Raw genomic sequence first — 20,122 nt, forward strand, 5'->3', positions numbered from 1 at the left:
AAGAAAAAAAACGGCTGTCTCTACAAATCAGTGTTTAAATCAGGTTTCAAAGCAGCTGTTTACTTGGATTCTTAGAGGTGGACGAAGCTCAAAAATTTTCAGCCATTATATTGGTTATCACTTATCAGCACTATCTGATCACAGACGGTGATATCCAGGTCACGGGGTCACTGGTGCCCATATCCAGCAGATGGTCTTATGGTGTTATTAAACCAGTTATTGTGTGAGCTTGTTAAACATTCATGTGTTCCTGAGCTGATCATCAATTAATATCACACAAAATGGATATTTTTTTCTTTGAATGCCTGAACATCACTCTAAATAAAGATTAGTTTTTCACAAGAACTTTATTCAAATGTAAATTGTAAATCCATAAAATAAAATCCTGCATATTTGACAAGCCTGTACCACGGTGCGCCACATTTTCAAGTTTGGAAATGAAGAGTGTATGTTGTTATAAAGGGGAGACAACACTTTTTTTTTCAATTATTCATTTTTAAACTTTTCACCTACAATGCCCAAAAATATAACAAATTTATAACAAGAAATTATTGCTGTTCTCACACAGCTGAGCTAATAAACAGTTTTCATCCCGATTAAATGTTCTTTGTAATTAAGTTTTTATACTAAGGCACACGGAAAAAATATGGATCAAGCAAGATCAGTGGGACACGTTTACTTCCCAACGTACAGTGGGGGCCTCTTCTCAATAAAGGCTGCCATTCCTTCTTGTCTGTCCTGTGTGGGGATGACCTGGAATTAGAGGGCAAAGAAGTCGTGAGCAGGCTCAACGTATCTAGGGTTTCTTTAGCATGGAAACTTGTGCTTAGCGGTATTATGAAGCATGTTAATTCATTAACTTAGCCAGGATTTCTGACTGTGTTCCTGTAAAACATGGAGCTGTGTTAGAGATCACATCCTAGTCAATAAGCTGTAAGAAAACTGTCTGAAAAGAAAACAAGAGTACTGCATACCGTACATCATAAGCTCATCGACAAACAATTAAAATGCAATCTAACAAAGACCTGGTATAACCTTGACCTTGAAGCTGGGGTCATGAAGAGTGTACCATGTTTCATTCAATTATCTTGCATGGATCCGAAGTTATGGCCCAGACAAGCAAAGACTTTGTTTAAACTTTGACTTATGACCTTGATCAGTGACCTTGGAGCTGGGGTGATGAAAAGTGGAAGCAACACTCCACTAATGACGACGCAGATGTGTATGAAGTTTCATTAAATTATCGTGATCGGATCAGAAGTTATGGCCCGAACAAGAGGAAGTTTACAAACAGATGCCATTCTTACGCCCTTCGACCGGCATATGAAAGTTCAGTCCAGTGAGTGGGACGTTTTTTTTAACAAGTTCATTTTCTGTCAACCGATTTCAATAATGTTGCATTTACCTTTTTAATTTTAATCAGATTTTTAAACATTTTAAAAGAACTGTGAAAATGAACATTGGTTCAGCTGATGTCCGTCTCATGAAGATGTTTTTCCAAGTCATAAATAACGGTGCACTTGAGGAGAGGGAGAATATCAACTACCTCTGTTCCATGAGGTGGCTTTTGAAATTATTATTATTTTTAAGCTGACTGACTGAGAGGTGGTGTGTTGACAGGTGTGATCGGGAAACCTAATGCATCTAGGCGTGAAAGTGAACCAACTTTGTAAAAATAAAAATCCTGAATTAACTTGGTAAGACACTAATGATGGCACTGAGCATGGCCAAAATTACAGGTGCCATCAAACTGTACACGACTAAAACTTTAGGGATAACAAAACATTGAGCTATCTGAAAACGATGGATGACTTACTCGTGCATAACACATTCTTTCTATCGCCATTGCTGAGCCAATGTCGACCTGGACGAGACAGATTACAGTTCATGTTTTAAAAGAGGCAAAGGCATACAGTACAAATAAGTGACAGTGACTCAAACATCTACCTCAGTGCCTCTGTTTATTGCCTCCTTTGCCATTCGCACAGCAATTGGAGCCTGGCAACACAAAAGGAAAAAAAAAACTTTCAATTTACAACTAAATGAAAATTCTGGTTTTACAAAACACTTGAAGCAGTATGACTGTTTAACCAGCCAGTTTGTTTGGATGATTTTTATCTTTTGAATTATTTTGCATCATCCCATTTTAGCACCGATCTAGAGAAACTGCATTTCGTGTGAAAATGCAGTGTGAACGCTTAATGCTGAAAACTTGCTGAAAAACAACTTAAAAGAGCTAAAAAAAAAAAAAAAAAAACTTGCTGACTGTAGCTAAAATTAAATAAGTTAATTAGCAGAAGAAAGCAGAAATAACACATTTTTGTTGAATTAGGTATAAATTAGCAGAAATTAGAACAAAAATTAGGAAATTAACAAAAATTAGGAAATTAACAAAAAAGATGAATTTAGCAAAAAGTAGCTGAAAACACAGAAAGAATCTTAAACTACCAAAAGGAATAAGAAAGAGCTGAAATGAGCTAAGAAAATGTGGAATTAGCTGAAAAGGCTAAAATTAGCATAAAAACAGCTAAATCGTAGCTAAAATAGCAGAAAAAGCTGAAACTAGCAGAAAAAAGCTGAACGGAGCATAACAAGCTGAAATTAGCATAAATAAGTCAATTACCAGTAGGTTGGAAGTAGCAAAAATTACCATGAAAAACTTGACTTTATCTGAAAACAGCTGAAATTAGAAAAAAATGCAAAAGAAGTAGCTGAAAAGATAGAACAAGCTGAAATTAGCAAAAGAGAGCAGAAAGGCCACATATTTGCCCAATTAGGATGAAAGAAAAAGAAATTAGAACAAAAAAAAGTGGGAATTATCTGAAAAAAGCTGAAATTAACCAAAAAAAAACCTGCTGAGAAGTAGCTAAAAAGCAGAAAGAAGCTTAAATTCCCAGAAGGAAGTGAGGAGAGCACATTTTTTACTCAATTGGACTGAAAAAGTTGAAATGAGTGCAAAAAATGTGGAATTAGCTGTAATAGCTAAAATTAGCATCAAACTGCTAAATAGTAGCTGAAATAGTAGAAAAAGCTAAACCTTGCAGAAATAAGCTGAAGGAGCATAAACTGAAATTAGCAGAAAGAAGTTAGAAGATGCACAAAAAAGTTGTAGTTATCAGAAAGAATCTGAAAGGGGGACAAAAAAGCTGACCCCCCCCCCCCCCCCCCCCACCCCAAAAAAACTGAAATTAGCTGAAAAAGTTAAGATAAGTACATGGAAGCTGAAAGAAGCTGAACCAGAACAAAATGTGAAAGGAGCAGGAAAAGGTTGTAAACAGATCTAAAGATTTGAAAGATGTAAAATGAGCTCAGTTCATTTTATATGAGGAAAAAAGTGGCAGAAAAGGCTAAATATTTCAAAAAGCTAAAATTGCACCAATACCAAAAGTCATAGCAGGATTGTCCTGAAAGAGCTGAACGTTTTATGATTTGCTGAACTAGTTTGAAAAGTTGCGGGAAGAGAATTGCGTTGAAAAATGTACGGAAGAAAAATTGATCACAAAAGTGTGAATGCTTCATGAACAATCGCACAATTAAAAGCAGGCACACCTGTGGGCAGCAAAGTGTTTATAAACCCCGTTGAAGCAGGAGTTTTAGTTCTGACCTGAGGCAGGATTTCTCTGGCCAGAGTCAGCGCTTCTCTGTAGGCAGCGTCTCCACTTTGGTTCTGTTCTACAGCTCTGTTTAAGAGTCCCATCTCCAGAGCTGTCTGCCCTCCAATGCGCCTTCCTGAGAACAGACAGAGTTGAACTACAAGGTCCTCCTAAAAATACGGCTTTATTACATCATGTCTGCATTTCTGGGTCTCCACCTGTGAATATGAGCTCTTTGGCCAGAGTGACACCAACTATCCGTGGGAGCCGCTGACTGCCCCCTGTGGGACACCAGTTCAAGGTCAGTGTTTCACTGGGTCTCTCAGACATCGATCATGTTTGTGACCTTTGTTTGTCTTACCTGCCCCTGGGAGCAGCCCCCGCGTTGTCTCAATCAAACCCATCTGAGCAGAAAATGCTGGAACACAAGCACAAAGAGAGGACGGCTGAAGGACTGTGCTGCTGACAGTCATCAAGCTGGCAGAGGTGAAAAAGGCTGACTGATGTTTCTGTCAAAGCACTGAATACAAACACCTGCTCAACTAGCTCATCTGTGATCGACCAATCACCAACTGCCATGCCTACTAACTGTCACATGCTCATGAGTCCACACAGGAGCAGAGGATCCCAACAGGTCATTAAAACACACTTTCAGTCTATTTACATGTTTTATAACACTAACAACCTAATAACTAATGTTGGGCGTTTTTAAATCAGCTTTAATTCCTGTAGACCATATGTCAAACTCAAGGCCCAGGGGCCATATGTGGGCCTCGTTGACATCTTATCTGGCCCCCCGAGACAATACGTTAAACATAAGACACCTTTATCACTTGAATTTTTGTCATTAATTTTGATTATGTTGAAAGTGCAACAGAGAATGTCAAATGAGACCAAGTAAACTTTTGTTGATGAACCTGCAACCAAGACAAGATGTTGCAATCTGGCAATGCCCAGTATACCTGTGAAAGCCATTTTTGTTGACTGACTGACTGACTGACTGACTGACTGACTGACTGACTGACTGACCGTCCAACCAAATCAATCAATCAATGAATCCATCCACCCATCCATCCATCCACCCATCCATCCATCCATCCATCCATCCATCCATCATCTTTACCCGCTTCTTCCTTTTCGGGTCACAGGGGTCACTGGTGCCCATATCCACAGCAGTCACTGTGTGAGAGGTGGGGGACACCCTGGACAGGTCTCCAGTCCATCATAGAGACAAACGAGACAAACATTCACTCTCTCACTCACACCTAGAGACAATTTAGAATTACCAATCAGCCTAACATGCATGTTTTTAGTCTGTGGGAGGAAACAGGAATACCCGGAGAAAACCCACGAATGCACAGAGAGAACATGCAAACTCCACCCAGGAAGGTCCCAGGCCAGGATTTGTACCAGCGACCTCTTCACTGAGAGGCAACAGCTCTTCCAACTGAGCCACCGTGCCGCCTCCAATTAAATCAATATCACAAAACAAAAAAAGACGACGTGACTCAAGCAGAATTCAGTCATCTCCAGTGTAGGTTTGACAGGTCAAGTTCCTCACTAGAGGTGCGGAGGTCACAGGCCAAGGCAAGCTCAAGTCCACCTCCCAGGGCGACACCATCCATCGCTGCAATAGTTGGAGCGGGTAATGTTGCTGTCAAGAAATCAAAGACAAATTCACGATCAAATTCAGAAAAAAAAGTGAAAGTCCTAGCATTCCTTTTACTGCCTGCCACGTTTATTGCTAGAGACCAATATTCTCCTGAGTTGAGAAATGATATGGGGAGCATTAATGATTTATGTAGACGTGAATGAGGGAGAAAGAAGGGTGATGCTTTCTCCTCACCTTTCTAGATTTATTTGCTCTAGTTAAAATAGGATCACCTGGTCAGTTTACTGATCAATAACAGGTTAATTACCATAATTTCCAAATTATAAGATGCTACTTTTGTCACACTCTTTGAACCCCACGGCTAATACAATGCTACGGCTAATTTATGGATTTATTTATTTATTGACAGACTAACAAGCTTCATGTTGCCAAAGCATTCAGTCTCATCACACCCGGGCGCTCACATAGCTGCCCAATATACGTCTCTCTTGTGGGGGTGGGTCCTCATGACTCAGTGAGACTACCTGTTTAAATTAAGGTTAAAAAAATAATCTGAATAATGAAATTACCAAACGGGTCACAGTGGATCAATGAAACTTGGTTTCACTGGTCAAGGATCACTATCCTGCATGTTTTAGTTATTTCCCTGCTCCTCAGCATGCCTTAGAGTTATACAGAAGTCTGGTAATCACTCATTTATTTTACTTTATTTATCATTTATTGATTCTAATCAGGTGCGTCAAAGCAGAGAAATATCTAAAAAAATCAAGGAAAGTGGCCCTCGAGGACCAGGAAGAGTAAGATGTAAAGTGTATGTTGCAAAAGGCTCTCAATACTACCCACATCATATTTTAGCTCAATATTTAAACACTCTGAGGTATACTAATGTTTGTGTTTGCTAAGGATGCTTAGCTGTGGCAGCTGTCTTGAATGTGGTTGAATCCAAAAGTTAATCAGTTGTAGAAATCAGATTATTTTCAAAAGTTTCTATAAAATATGTCCATTGGTTTATGAGATTTAGTTAATTTATTTAGTTAAAAATACAGACAAAAAAAACAAAACAAAAACCACCCACGCAAGCAGAAATATTCTCTGCTTTACAGCTGGCAATTGGCGTCAACAAAGCTACACATTCAACTACGTATGAGCTCTGTGGTACCTATTTGGGTCATTAGGGAGCGTAGGCCGTGAACAAAAAGATCAGACTCAACGTTGTTCATTTGTGCTCTCTCTTTCAGGTCAGCACCTAAAAAATACAATATACACACTCACATATGTACATTGACATAAAAACACACACACAAATATATAATGATACATTATATTATATTATGGATGTATAGATGGATGTATAGATGGATGTATAGATGGATGTATAGATGGATGTATAGATGGATGTATAGATGGATGTATAGATGGATGTATAGATGGACGGACGGACGGACGGACAGACAGAGGGACGGATGGAAGGACGGACACCCGCCCATCCGTCCGTCCATCACTCTGGAACAGGGTAAATCTGGACTCATCAGACCACATGACCTTCTTCCATTGCTCCAGAGTCCAATCTTTATGCTCCCTAGCAAATCAAAGTCTTTTTTCCCAGTTAGCCTCACTGGTTAGTGGTTTTCTTAAAGCTACACAGCTGCTCAGTCCCAATCCCTTGAGTTCCCTTCACATTGTTCATGTGGAAATGTTCTTACTTTCACTATTAAACACAGTCCTGAGTGCTACTGTTGTTTCTTTGAATTGATTTCACCAAATGTTTAAGTGATCGCCGATCACGATCATTCAGGATTTTTTTCCGGCCACATTTCTTCCTCGAAGACGATGGGTCCCCACTATCCTTCCAGTTTTTAATAATGAGTTGGACAGTTCTTAACCCAGTTTTAGTAGTTTCTGCAATCTCCTTAGATGATTTCTCTGCTTGATGCCAATGATTTGACCCTTCTCAAACAGACTGACATCTTTTCCACAACCACGCCATGGGTCTTTCAACATGGTTGTTTAAGAAATGAGAAGCAACTCATTGCACCAGTTTAGGTTAAATAACTTGTTTCCAGCTGAAAGATAATCACCCATGCAGTAATTATTCAAAAGGAGGCTCGTACCTATTTGCTTAGTTAAATACAGGTGGTGACTTTTTTTTGAGCCAAGCAGTGTAGATGTGTGTGTGTGTATAGATAAGCTACTCACCTGCACAGAAGACCCCAGGAACCAAACTCTTGAAGATAAGTACACGAACTGTGGAGTCATTGGATAGACTGGACACCAGCTCCCTCATCTGTGCACACACAAAAACATACAGAGTGGCAATCTGTGCGTGTTCCCTGTGTCAGCTGTACAAGTCCACTCACCTGTGCCACAAACAAATGACCAAGAGCGTTCCTTGCTCTGTGTCGGCACATTAACACCTCTACTATCCCTGAGAAAAAGAAACAAGAGGTAGACATGAAGAAACAAATTCTAAAGGTTATGAATAAACTTTTGGGTCAAGCTATCGATCTCTGAGATCACGACTGAAGGTTGTAACAGATTTGTTGTTGACATGTCTACGGCACTTAGTTCATTAAAAGGCATAAAAACACTGAGCAATGCAGTTAATAAAAAGCCTACCACTCCATGAAGGAATCAATATCAATCTTAATGTTATAAAATCATGCACAACTTCATGCCACATTGCAACATTTCACACTCATGTTTGGATTGGCTTAGCATTTACCATCTCAGATTTTAGCTCAATATCTGTAACATAAACTTAAGTTATAGCTATTGTGTTAAGTAATGGGGATTAGCTGCAACACCCATTTTGAATTGGAATAAGGTGTTGGGTCAACATATTAATTTAGAACAATTCATCTGTGATGTCACCTTGATAGACAAAGTGCAGACACTCTTTCGCAAGACGCCTCAGTTCAAGATATGTTTTGACCACCTCGGTCCATTCAGAAGACACACCTTGGCCGCGAGGGGCGTCAAAGACAGCCCACCTCTGGTGCACCGTGTGCAACCGCTCGCTCACGAGATTAAACAACAACAACTGGATTTATTAACGAGGGAACATCGATGATGACGCACAGCAACTTTGTAGTCAGGTTTAAAAAAAGAGTTAACCACAAAGAGGATTGCTAAAGTGAGTTAATTCATTATAAGTTAAATGTAAATGTCACGTCCGACACACATTTAATGCATCGCACTCCACAACAAAGCAGCTGAGTTCTGCTCCACGCCTATTTTGGTCCTGCTCTGCAGGCTTCATCGGTGATTTGTGAACATCCAGACTGACTGGTCTATGTGACCATTTCACATAACTGTGTTGTGAAATAGCCTAATGACAGAAGCCCGTAAATAGCTGCATAAAGACGCTTGTAATTATGGAACAATGGCAACTTTGACGCTTCCGGAGATCATTGCTAATGAAAGAATTCAGAGGGAGTGTGTTCAGAGATCATATCAACTTTCTGGCACACGATGATGCTTGGCTTGTTAATGGATTTAAAGCGCTCAGGGCCATTTTTTATAGAACTCTGTGCTGAACTGGTCCCAGCATTGTGGAAACTAGGAGGAGACGTGGATTGGTGGAACCAGTTCCAAGTTCTCACACTGCCTCTTTTCCATTGGTGCCGGTACAGCACGGTTCGACTAGTCTCGGTACGGTACACATTACGCGTTTCCATTATGCTTTCAGTACCGGTTCCAGTGGGCGGGATTCAAATTGACGTCATGCGCCTCACCAGCTGGTGGTGGTAAGATCTGCAAACGGGTTTCAGTGCAGGGTGAGAATTTATTTTGAAGTTCCTGGTAAATTAATAAGAATACAGATTATTAACATGATCGAGTGCAAATACATCAAATGATGAAGAAAACATAAAATTTTAAATATAGATGTTGTATATACAGTTTATATATATATATATATATATATATAAACATCTATATTTACAATTTTATACGTTTTCTTCATCATTTGATTGTATTTGTACTCATTGCGTCTACTTTTATTGTTCAATTTAGATGTGTGGCTTTGTTTCTTGTTCAGTTTTTTTTTTTTTAGCTTTGCTTTAAAGTTCTTGTTTTGTGATTTGTACATCTGTGGGTTGGAATAAAGTTTAACTAAAGGCAGTGGCTCTTCTTTAAACATCCATCCATTATCTTTTACCCGCTTCTTCCATTTTGGGTCACGGGGGTCGCCGGGGTCCATGTTTAGCAATCACTGTGCGAGAGGTGGGGGACACCCTGGACAGGTCTCCAGTCCATCACAGGGACACACAGAGACAAACGAGACAAACAACCATTCACTCTCTCACTCACACCAACAGACAATTCAGAGTTACCAATCAGTCTAACATGAATGTTTTTGGTCTTTGGGAGGAAACCCATCTCGGTCCGCTCGTCTGCTATGATCGGAGATCGATGTTCATGAGCACACAAGGCAGGGGTCCAGGCAACGGCCTTCTGTGAGTCAGCAGCTCGTATGATCCTCTGCGGTGACCAGCGGAGCTCGGAGCCCACAGAGCACGCAAGGCCGGGGCCCGGAGCCCGAGCCCCAAGTCGGCAGCAAGGAGTATCTTCCGTGGTAACCGGCGGAGCTCCATCTAGCTCGCTATGAATTTTGTCGTTGGCCACCAAGCACAAAACACGCCTACACTTCAGCATTAGACCATGGTGTTGTCATCATAATTTTTAAAATCTTAAAAATAGATCCAATCACTCCTCGAGTTCGAGAACAAGTCATTGCAAATGGCGGATCGAGTGTTGTGAAAAATTCTCAAACCCCTCTAGTGACTCCACCCCCTGACCAATCAGTGACCGACAGTGTTCTGTCGTCACGTTTTGGTGCTGGTTCGGCCCGCTTGGAACCCCAGAGAAAAGGTATCCTGATGCATGCTCAATAATCCAGGTAAAAAAATCTAAAAAAGTTAAATCTGGTCCTCTGGACATTCAAAAAAAATAAAAATTTTTGAATGTCCAGAGGACCAGATTTAACTTTTTTAGACCCAGAGAAAAGGGTTCAGAAATAAGGAACCTGTTCTACGAACCGTTACCAGTGGAAACGCCTTCGAACCGTGCTGAGTCGAGTCGAACCGCGCTGTACCGTTACTAATGGAAAAGAGGTATAACAGTGCTAAGCCGCTCGTTCCTTTGCAAGCGGAGCTGACTGACAGGTTGGGTATATTTTACACACATTTATGAGATGTTCCATGTGAGCTGGCATCATTTTTGTCTGTGTTTTAGCCGTGTTTTTTCTTAATGCAAACACAAATTATTATTTTTTTGACAAAGCCTAAAATTCCTTCTGTTTTTTATGTTGACAGAATTTTTTCAAGTGCTCTCATAACTCTACTACACTCTCATGCTCCTTAGGGGAAAAAAAACCCAGCCACATTTAAAAACACTGTAAATACCAATTCATATTCCATATTTATCACAGCATAAAATAACACATTTCTCTCAGTAATTTTTTATTATTTTTGCCTCTATCCCTATACTTTTGATTTTCTCATTAGCCCACTAATTTGTGCTTCACTTTTACATTTAAGAGCCTCTAAAAATGACAGAGGTTGTTTCAACTTAACCTCGAAGCAGTATGACCTCTCACCTACACGTCGCTGAACAGTCCTGCCTCTCATCTCGTCCGACGAAATCGTTTAAGTTTGGTTGTAAAGAGCATAAAACGCACATGTCACATAGTTAAACATTTAGCAGACGCTCCACGATTGAGAATGGCTGACTCCCATTGACTTTCCCTAAAACAAAACAGCATTACCACATGCACCATGCTCCAGCAGCTCGTTAGCATAACCGAGTCAGCAAAATAATAAAATAAACCAACTAAATATTAACTGTTGTTGTGCATGTGTAGTTAAAAAAAAAAACAACAACAAATAATAATAATAATTATGATAATTTAAAAAAATGATTAAATAAATAAAAGACCTCCATGTCCGATCTGTGTAAGTTTAACCAAAAGCAATGGGCTTTAGGCTACGGGATCTGAAGGGTCCATTGGGCTGGACGGTGTTCAAAACTCCACACTGGAATTTTTTTGAAATTGTCCAAAAATATTTTTTGGTGTACTAATAGGGGAAATGCCTTGTTTGCAAAAATTGCCATAGATTAAATATTTTGTCAATTTAAAAAATATAACTGATATGTCGAGTTTTTTTTTTAATTTTTTACTTAATACCTTTATAAAATTCATTCATCCATCCATTATCTTTTATCCGCTTCTTCCATGTTGGGTCACGAGGGTTGCTGGTGCCCATGTCCAGCAGTCACTGTGCGAGGGGCGGGGTACACCCTGGACAGGTCTCCAGTCCATCACAGGGACACATAGAGACAAACAACCATTCTCTCTCTCACTCACACCTAGAGACAATTTAGAGTTACCAATCAGTCTAACATGCATGTTTTTGGTCTGTGGGAGGAAACTGGAGCACCCGGAGAAAACCCACGCATGCACGGAGAGAATTTGCAAACTCCACCCAGAAAGGCCCCCGGACTGGGATTTGAACCGACAACCTTCTCGCTGAGAGGCAGCAGCTCTACCAGTTGCGCCACCGTGCTGCCCCTTTATAAAATTAATTTTTTAAAATAATTTAAATTAGTTTTTTTTTTTCTTCTTTTCAGGCTGATAGCTCTAAAAGATTCACTAGTTTATTGTGAAAACTTTTTATTTTATTTTTAAGCAGGTAAATAGGGTGAATGCTTTTTTCACCTAAGGAAAATGAATGGTCATAAAGATAAAAAGAGGAGTGGGGGAATGGTGGTGCAGAGGCTAGAGAAGGTAGGCCTGTGATTGGAAAGTCGCCGGTCCAACTCCTCAGATTGACACCAAAATATGGGTGGAAAATGTAAAACACCCACCCCTTTCTCCACCCTCATTTGCCCCACTCTGGGCCCTTGAGCAAGGTCCTTAACCCCCACCATCTGCTCCCAAACAGGTCTCTCTTGAAAATGAGTCCTCGCGACTCAATGAGGCTACCTGTATAAATAAAGGTGAAATAAAATACATAAATAAAATAAAAAACAAAGGACTATACATAAGGATAAGACAGGAGAAGACTCCTGTAGAGCTGCTGAACTCAGTTCACTTTATGAACACTGATTAATCTGGTTAATCTGAATCACTCACTGAAGTAATCCAGTTTCCTTGAGTCCGTCACAGCTCCCTAGAAATACAGTTTAATCATTCAACCTTTATTTATACAGGTAAATCCCATTGAGCCTCGAGGACTCATTTACAAGAGAGACTGATTTCAACAAAGAATGATGACAACAATGGACAGTTATAAAAAGTCATACAGATTTCTTTTTTAAATAAAATATAAATTTAATTATTTTATAAATAAAATCACTGGGACACGAACCGCTCATTCAAGTGGACTGCATGTTCACTGTTAACAGGCAAGTCATGAATATCAACGTGCTTCAAACGTGGATCACATAAACACCTGGCTAATGATAATTGTCCTGCTGCCAAAGTAAATTGTGATAACTACCGCTACAAGCAAAAAGGACATTTCACTTGAGTATGCAAGTCACCTGTGGAAGTAAGAAAGTTGTTCCCGAGTTAGTAGTACTGCGTGGATGTAAGCTGATGGCTGCTGCATTTGGTAAAACCACATTCAGAGAAAAAGATTGAGCAAGGCAAGGAAACTCCTAGGTTTTGCAATTAATTTTAAATATCTTAGTTTCTGTATCTGTTTTACCAGAAACTGTCTACAAGCAACATCTTGCTCAATGCCCACTGACAGTAAAGTTAAACTAGCCACATGCAAAAGGTGACCCATCTGTCATAGACTCCCCAACTCTTCCATCCACATAAGTACTGTGACCTCTCCATGTCTGGCCTTTCACCTAGGTAAATGTTAAATGGACTATACTTACCGTATATAGCGCCTTTCTATCTTATCAAGATACTCAAAGCGCTTTACAACACAATCTGTGCCCTCATTTTATCCATTCATACAGCACTCTACTAGATCTATATGAAGAATAATCAGTGCTTTATCATATTCATACACCGATGGGACACACGTTGGAGGCAATGAGGGGGTCAGTGTCTTTCCCAGGGACACTTAACGTGAATAATGGCATGTGAATGCTGGTGGAGTTGAACCCCCAACTCTTGCAGTGGAGGACAACGGCTCTAACCACTCAGCCACATTCCAATCTGCCTTGGAAAATCCTACCAGGAGCAACTGCCCCAACAGCATAGCTCCTAGGATCATCCAGGCACACAAATCCCTTCACCACGATACGATGTGGTGATCATTGTTATTTACATCACAATGATTTAAAAATATATTTTTATAAAGGCCTTAGAGGTTCTGTTGTACCTCTACAAAGATTGGTGCATTCAGAAGATACCAGTGGGTTAAACATTTTTTTCTTTAGGGGTTGCCACATGTGAACTAGCATGAAGACTTGGCAGTTGTTTTTATGCCGGATGCCCTTCCTGATGCAACAGACCACTGAGCTACCACAGCCAGTGGAGCAGGGGGCTGGCATCTGGGGTGCCCCGGGGAGGAGATAGTGGGGGTTGGATGCCTTGCTCAAGAGCCCAGGGTGGTGCAAATGATTGTGGAGGCAGGTGTGCATTTCACCTTTCCCAATCACATTTTGATTGTCGGTCCGGGGAGTTGAACCGACAACCTTCCGATCACAGGCCCACCTTCTCTACCCTCTGCTCCACACAAAGGGCTGCTCTAACAGTAATACATTGTCACCTGCGAGAAGATTGTTCTCTCCAAGCAGCAAGAGATGACTAAATAATGAGGAAATCAAGATGTGACAGGAGCTTGACAGACGCGTGTTCCCACCTTCGTCTGGGCCCTGTAACCGATGGAAGTCCACCTCCGGGGGTCCCGCCGCTTGTGAGTGCTGCCTGCGGCTGTCGGCGCCACCGCGGCCGCTCACAGGGCGGCCTTGTGCGGCCAGCAGCCACGCTCCGTCCCGCTGCATGAGGCTGGAGGTTTTCCGGTGCGGTTCTGGCCGGCCCTGCCACGATGAGCGGCTCAGCACTGTTAGTCTGCAAAGAAGACTTCTCATCCTTACCTTTAGTTTAGAAATGCGACAAAAAGGTCACAATCTTGTGGACAGAGTCCAGGAAGTGAGACGCAATTTCTTCCTGCAAGAGGAGGGACTACTTCCACAAGATCCAGTTTAACAACCAGCGTTTGTTGTAGATGTCCAAAAATTAACATTTTCTAAAAACTTACTCTGACAAAGAAAAAATAATTGTAATTCAAAATTGAGAGACAACCAAGTCTTGAGTAAGAGACTTTGTTTAAATGATTTAGCATCTTCTGTATGATTTTACTATCTCATCATAACAGTTGTCATCACATAATCTTGACGTAACTAACTCCTAATAAAAATATATCCTAAAATTATGACTTGGCAAACTTATATTTGAGCTATTATATCATAAATGTGGCCTATCAGCTCCTGATTACGAGACAGTATCTCTTATGAGATCTAATACAAGATAGTATGAGATGCAATCTCATGCTACACAAAAGGTGGCAGCAAAGGTCAAAGAAAAAGTTTTCAGGACAGTGAAATTAAATTAGCTGGACTGTGATGGTTTTTGGACATGTCCAGAGGAGGGGCAGTGGGTATATTGGTAGAAGGATGTTAGAAATGCAGCTGCCAGGAAAAAGACAAAGAGGAGATATATGGATGCAGTTAGAGAGGACATGGAGGTAGTTGGAGTGAGGACAGAGGATGCAGAGGACAGAGATGGAGGAGGATGTCTCGCTGTGGTGACCCCTGAAGAGGGAACAGCTGAAAGAAGAAGATAAGATATAATCTAATAATTACAATGTAACCATATCATAAACATGACTCAGCATTTCATTATATCAGCATAATTATGAAATACGGTAAATCCCCTTGAGCCTCGAGGACTCATTTACAAGAGACAAAGAATGATGACAACAATAGACAGTTATAAAAAGTCATACAGATTTTTTATTTATTTTTTACAAATAAGATGGCAAAAGTATATCAGTACATGCATCAATATCTCACTCAGCATCTTATTATCTTAACATATTTATTAATTGATATCTCCAAAATGTGACACAGCATCTCATAATCCATCCATCCATGTTCTATGAACTCTTTTCCACTGAGGGTCGTGGGGCAACATCGTGCCTATTTTCAGTGGTTAGTGGGCGTGAGGTGGGGTACACACAGGAAAGTTCTCAAGTGCATCACAAAGCCAAACAGAGACAAACTGGACTCTCACTTACGCAAAGGGATGATTTTGAGTTACCAGTTGATCTAACATATATGGTTTTGGTCAGTTGGAAGAAACTGGAGTACCCAGAATACAGTTTTAAAGATTTCTGTTACTTTAACATCTTTGTGCTCAACTGAATTTTTATGTATGTGAATGTATTTGTTCAGTGCCCTGAGATGACTTGTGTTGTGACTTGGCGTTACTATATAAATAAACTGAACTGAATTGATATGCATGCTCAATAATCCAGGTAAAAACATTTAACAAAGTCAAGGCACCTCTGGACAGATTCTTCTTGTTGAAACATTTCATCTTTTATCCAAAAGAGGAGAGGAGCGGCGGAACGTTGGTTTGAGAGAGGAGTGAAGGAAGCCATCTTTGTGAAGAGACACTGTCCATCATTAAACAGGGGTGCAGGCCTCTGAGTCCAACTGTCTCCATTTAACAGTGCTATTACTGCTAGTATCACTCATCAGGGCACTAACGATCAGTCGTTAGGCTGATGGTCCTCCTTTAGCATGTGAACAGCTCGTTCTGGATGTCACCAGCAAATTGATCCACTATGAGAAGGTGCTATTTATAAGACTGAGTTTACTGCAGCTCCTCAGACTGAAGAAGCCTTCTGGATAAAAGACGAAACGTTTCAAGAAGAAGAATTCGTCCAGAACACCTGAATTAACTTTGTTAGATGAACTGAATTCCATTGATTTGAATTGAATAAAGAGTCAAATCGTTACATTGTGCTTACACACTTATGTGCACACGTTGCCCCTAAGCCTGTTGCTCCTGTTTTGTTGTTGAGATGAGGTTTTCCATCAAGCTGCTTCTGTCTAGTCTGACCATGCATTATTGACCAGGTCTGTACAAGTTCTGCAGTCATGCAGTTAGACAGTGACTCTCGAGTTGCAGCTGTTTGAGACGAGAGAGTTGGCTTTGAGTGTGCCGATCTGTGCTGTCACAGGAATGTACGGTCAGTGTAGCCTTCAGCTTGTGTTGCAGCAAGGGGAAACAGAAACTGAAATATTCAGAGCAGAACAGCTTGTCCCTAATAGTGATGCTAAGTCAACATTCAGTATTGTTTTCCTGTTTTTACATTGTTGGGGTTTTTTTTTTCAATCCAACTACTGCATTTGTGCTGTTTTATTCATTCAGTATCAAAGCAGTCATCTAGTTTGGGTTAGATGCTTAGACTTTTTGTTTTTGTAACTTTGATACTTTTCAAACTCTTTAAATTTACAACTATTTTCTCTAAACTGGATTCTCTTCAGTTCTGTGAGGATTCCAGTTCATGTTTTGCTTGCTTGAACCCAGTGCTGGAACCTAATGGTGATTTCATGCATAAGATTACAATGTAACTCGTGTCTTTGTGCCTTCCAGTAGTTGCATCGTGACTTCTTACCTCCAGTGTCTCATGTCTGATCCTCCCGAGTCTCAGTTCCCTGTCAACTCTGCACACAGCCTGAACTCTCCTCACCTCTCATCCTGAAACAGTACAGGTATTTGGACATTATTTGACTTCTGCTTAACCATTTCTGGTCCCAGCTGTCACTCTCTCATGTGACCTGCTCACCCCTGGACTCTGTTCGCCTGGTCCTGGAACCCTCCATCCTTCTTCTTCCAGCCTGTAGAGAACTTCACAGTAAGAGCCTGTCTTTCTGTCCTGACAATATTAATATTCATGAATACAAGAAACTCATCCCCTTTTCCTCAGATCCTCTTGTCCCCATCCCCCACCTTTACCTGTAAATAAATTCACTGATCCTTTTAACCTTGTGAACAGTGTCAACATTAGGTCCTTAAAGTTTGTTGAATTACCTTAGGAGCTGGCTATATGCTGAATAAAGAGACAAGAGTCACAAAGGATGAAGAGTTACAATCTCATTCAGCCATGAAAAGCAAAAACAAAGATGACTTATGACTTTACACAAATAGTGCTTGGTTCATCTGACAGGAGAGAGTTTCACTCCTCATTATCTAACAATCCTGCTGAAGAAACACTGGACACGTGAGGTATTGGATACGCAGCTAAGGTGACACTTGTAACGGCACGGGGAGATTGGGTATCAGTCACTCATAGACAGCTGACACTAAACACACTCCTATTAAAAAGTAAAGACATTTCACTGCTCAGCCAAATACTACAACTATCACTAACACTTGTGACACAGGCTGCACGCTGCCTTCATTTGATCGCTCAAAACCAAACCGACACCCTGAGATTCTTTGAAAACCTTACACATGCGCATCCCTCTGGAAGCTGACACTTGGAGCAGACAGAGATGGAGGAAAGTTGTGCTAAGGATTCTGATGGAGAGGCTTTACTTAGCCCGTTATATGTTAACACAACCCAACAAGGCCATTCAGGCTGCAAACCAGTGACGAACCAAAATAAAAACCAACACAGATCAAAGAGGCATTTGTCTTCAGGAGGTTCTGCGCTCAGTAAAGTTTTACTTCACTAATGACATATCAGACTGCAGACAGATGACTGTGTCTGTTGTTTCCATGTAAAACCATCCTCATGTAGAAGTCTCTGCTCCGTGTGCTCTGATCACAGGATGATTCTCAACATTAAAAGCAGCTATAACCATCTCATATTGTTTCATGTGTTTTTAAAAGAGGCAAAACTAAATATTTCAAAGTTACGCTTTAAGAAAAGAAAGAAAAAAAAACAACAACAGTAAAGCTCGTCTAGTTCACTTTCCATGTAAACAGAAAGTTTACACAAACTGCACGATGGATTAATGGTTAGTGCTGATGCCTCCCAGCAAGAAGGTCCTGGGATCAAGCCATGGGTTCGGCCTGGAGTCTTTCTCTTTGGAGTTTGCATGTTCTCCTTGAGTTTGCAAGGGTTCCTCCATGTCCTCGCACCGTTCAAAAACATACATACTTCAGGCACAGGCCTCCCTTGAAAAAATGACCTGTGATCCCATTGGGATTTGCCTGGTTAAATACAGAAAATAAACAATAAAACCAAGATAGTTTACTGTTTTTGAAAACTTTAAAGGAATGCTTGAGCATTGTTCATTGCATGAACGCTGAGTCAGCATTCACTGTGTCGTTTTCCAGTTTTGCAGTCAACCTGTTACGAGTGCAAAGGACTGGATTCAGAAATGAGACAAAGGACAAAAAAATACAACATTTTTCAGTCAGGTCATCTGGACAGTTTTTTTTTTTTTTTGTGCTGAAACATTTTGATCCAGAAGGCTTCATCAGTCAAGGAAACAAACAACAAAACTGATTCTTCCCCCAACAGCTTCCTCCAAAGTGGAATAAACCAGTTCTGCTTGTGATAAGATGGTCTCTTTGGTACGCCCCTCCTCCATTGCTGGCCCTCTTCCTTGTTGACGGTCTTGTCAAACTGGTTGAAAACAACAAAGTCCATGCTCAATAATCCAGGTATAAAATCCAACATTTTTCAGCCAGGTCATCTGGACAGTTTCTTTTTTAAGCTGAGATGTTTCGTCCTTCATCCAAAGGACTTCTTCAGTCTGAGGAGCCACCAAACAAAACTGATTCCCACAGCAACAGCATACTCCATAGTGGGGAAAAAACAGTTTGTTGGTGCTAAGATGGCCTCCGGGGCCCACCCTCTCCTCCGTCAACTCGTCCAAGGTGGTCAGAGGTTGTTTTTTTCCTACGGAGTATGGAGGATTCAAGGTTCTTTATTGTCATTCTCGTCACATGTGGTACATGAGGTGGAACAAAATTATGTACACAGGGTCCCTGTTACATATCAAAAATATAAAGTGTAAAAAGAAACAGTACATAAGGATCTAAGACATAAACTAAGATATACGCTAAACAAATGCCCAACGGTACGTTAAACGATGTAAGATATATGCTAGTCACTGATAGTGCAAAACAATCCACCGTACTGTATGCTGTTGTTGTGGGAATCAGTTTTGTTTGGTGGCTCCTCAGATCGAAGAAGTTCTTTGGATGGAGGACGAAATGTCTCAGCTTAAAAAAAGAAACCGTCCAAATGACCTGACTGAACATTGTTGGATTTTATACCAGGATTATTGAGCATGAACTTTGGTGTCATAGAAATACATTGAGATCTTTACAGATCCTTCAAAATATTCTTCTTTTTGAGATTTGCTTGGGCATATTTGCTTTATTTGTCTTCTATTTTTAACATTAAGCTACTGTATTGCTAATTTTAACAACAACAAAAAAATCCAACCTTAGATTTAATCTCTGAGTTTGCCAATTTTAGTTTTAAGCTATTGTTTGCTTATTTGAACTTTAAGCCATTTTTGTCAGTTTTAGCTTTTAGCTACAGTTCAACTAATTGTAGCTACGTTTTTTTTTTGTAGTTTTAATTTTAATCTAGCTTTTTTGTTTTTAGCTGTGTTTCTCTTACAACTTTTAGCAAAAATGTAAAAAATTTGAGCTTTTCACAGTTTAGCTGAATTCAACTTATGTTCAGTTTGTTTTAATTTTACCAACCAAGTATCAGCTTCTTCAGCAAAATCAACACAGTCGTTCTGTATTTTGTGGAAAATCCCATTCCTCTAATGCATAATCTAATATAATAACAAGGGCGTTGAGCATAACCGGAACAACACACACACGCACACACACATGCACACACAAACACACACACACACACACACACACACACACACACACACACTCACACACACACACACACACAGA

The 20,122-nt window shown here is 40.4% G+C and overlaps 1 protein-coding gene across 1 annotated transcript; it reads right to left on the reverse strand.

Moving 5' to 3' along the window:
• Positions 1–381: 381 nt before the first annotated feature.
• echdc2 (enoyl CoA hydratase domain containing 2) lies at positions 382–14,313 on the reverse strand. The gene is made up of 11 exons (XM_037674831.1): positions 14,031–14,313; positions 7,563–7,630; positions 7,402–7,489; positions 6,365–6,451; positions 5,155–5,247; positions 3,955–4,011; positions 3,812–3,874; positions 3,605–3,729; positions 1,948–1,998; positions 1,817–1,864; positions 382–753 (listed from the first exon to the last, which is right to left on the reverse strand). Exons 1-11 carry the CDS (start codon positions 14,257–14,259, stop codon positions 676–678), a joined length of 987 nt encoding a protein of 328 aa, XP_037530759.1. The 5' UTR covers positions 14,260–14,313; the 3' UTR covers positions 382–675.
• Positions 14,314–20,122: the final 5,809 nt, after the last annotated feature.

This window comes from Nematolebias whitei, chromosome 3 (genome assembly GCF_014905685.2).
Source record: "Nematolebias whitei isolate Nwh7 chromosome 3, NemWhi1, whole genome shotgun sequence".
NCBI lineage: Eukaryota > Metazoa > Chordata > Actinopteri > Cyprinodontiformes > Rivulidae > Nematolebias > Nematolebias whitei.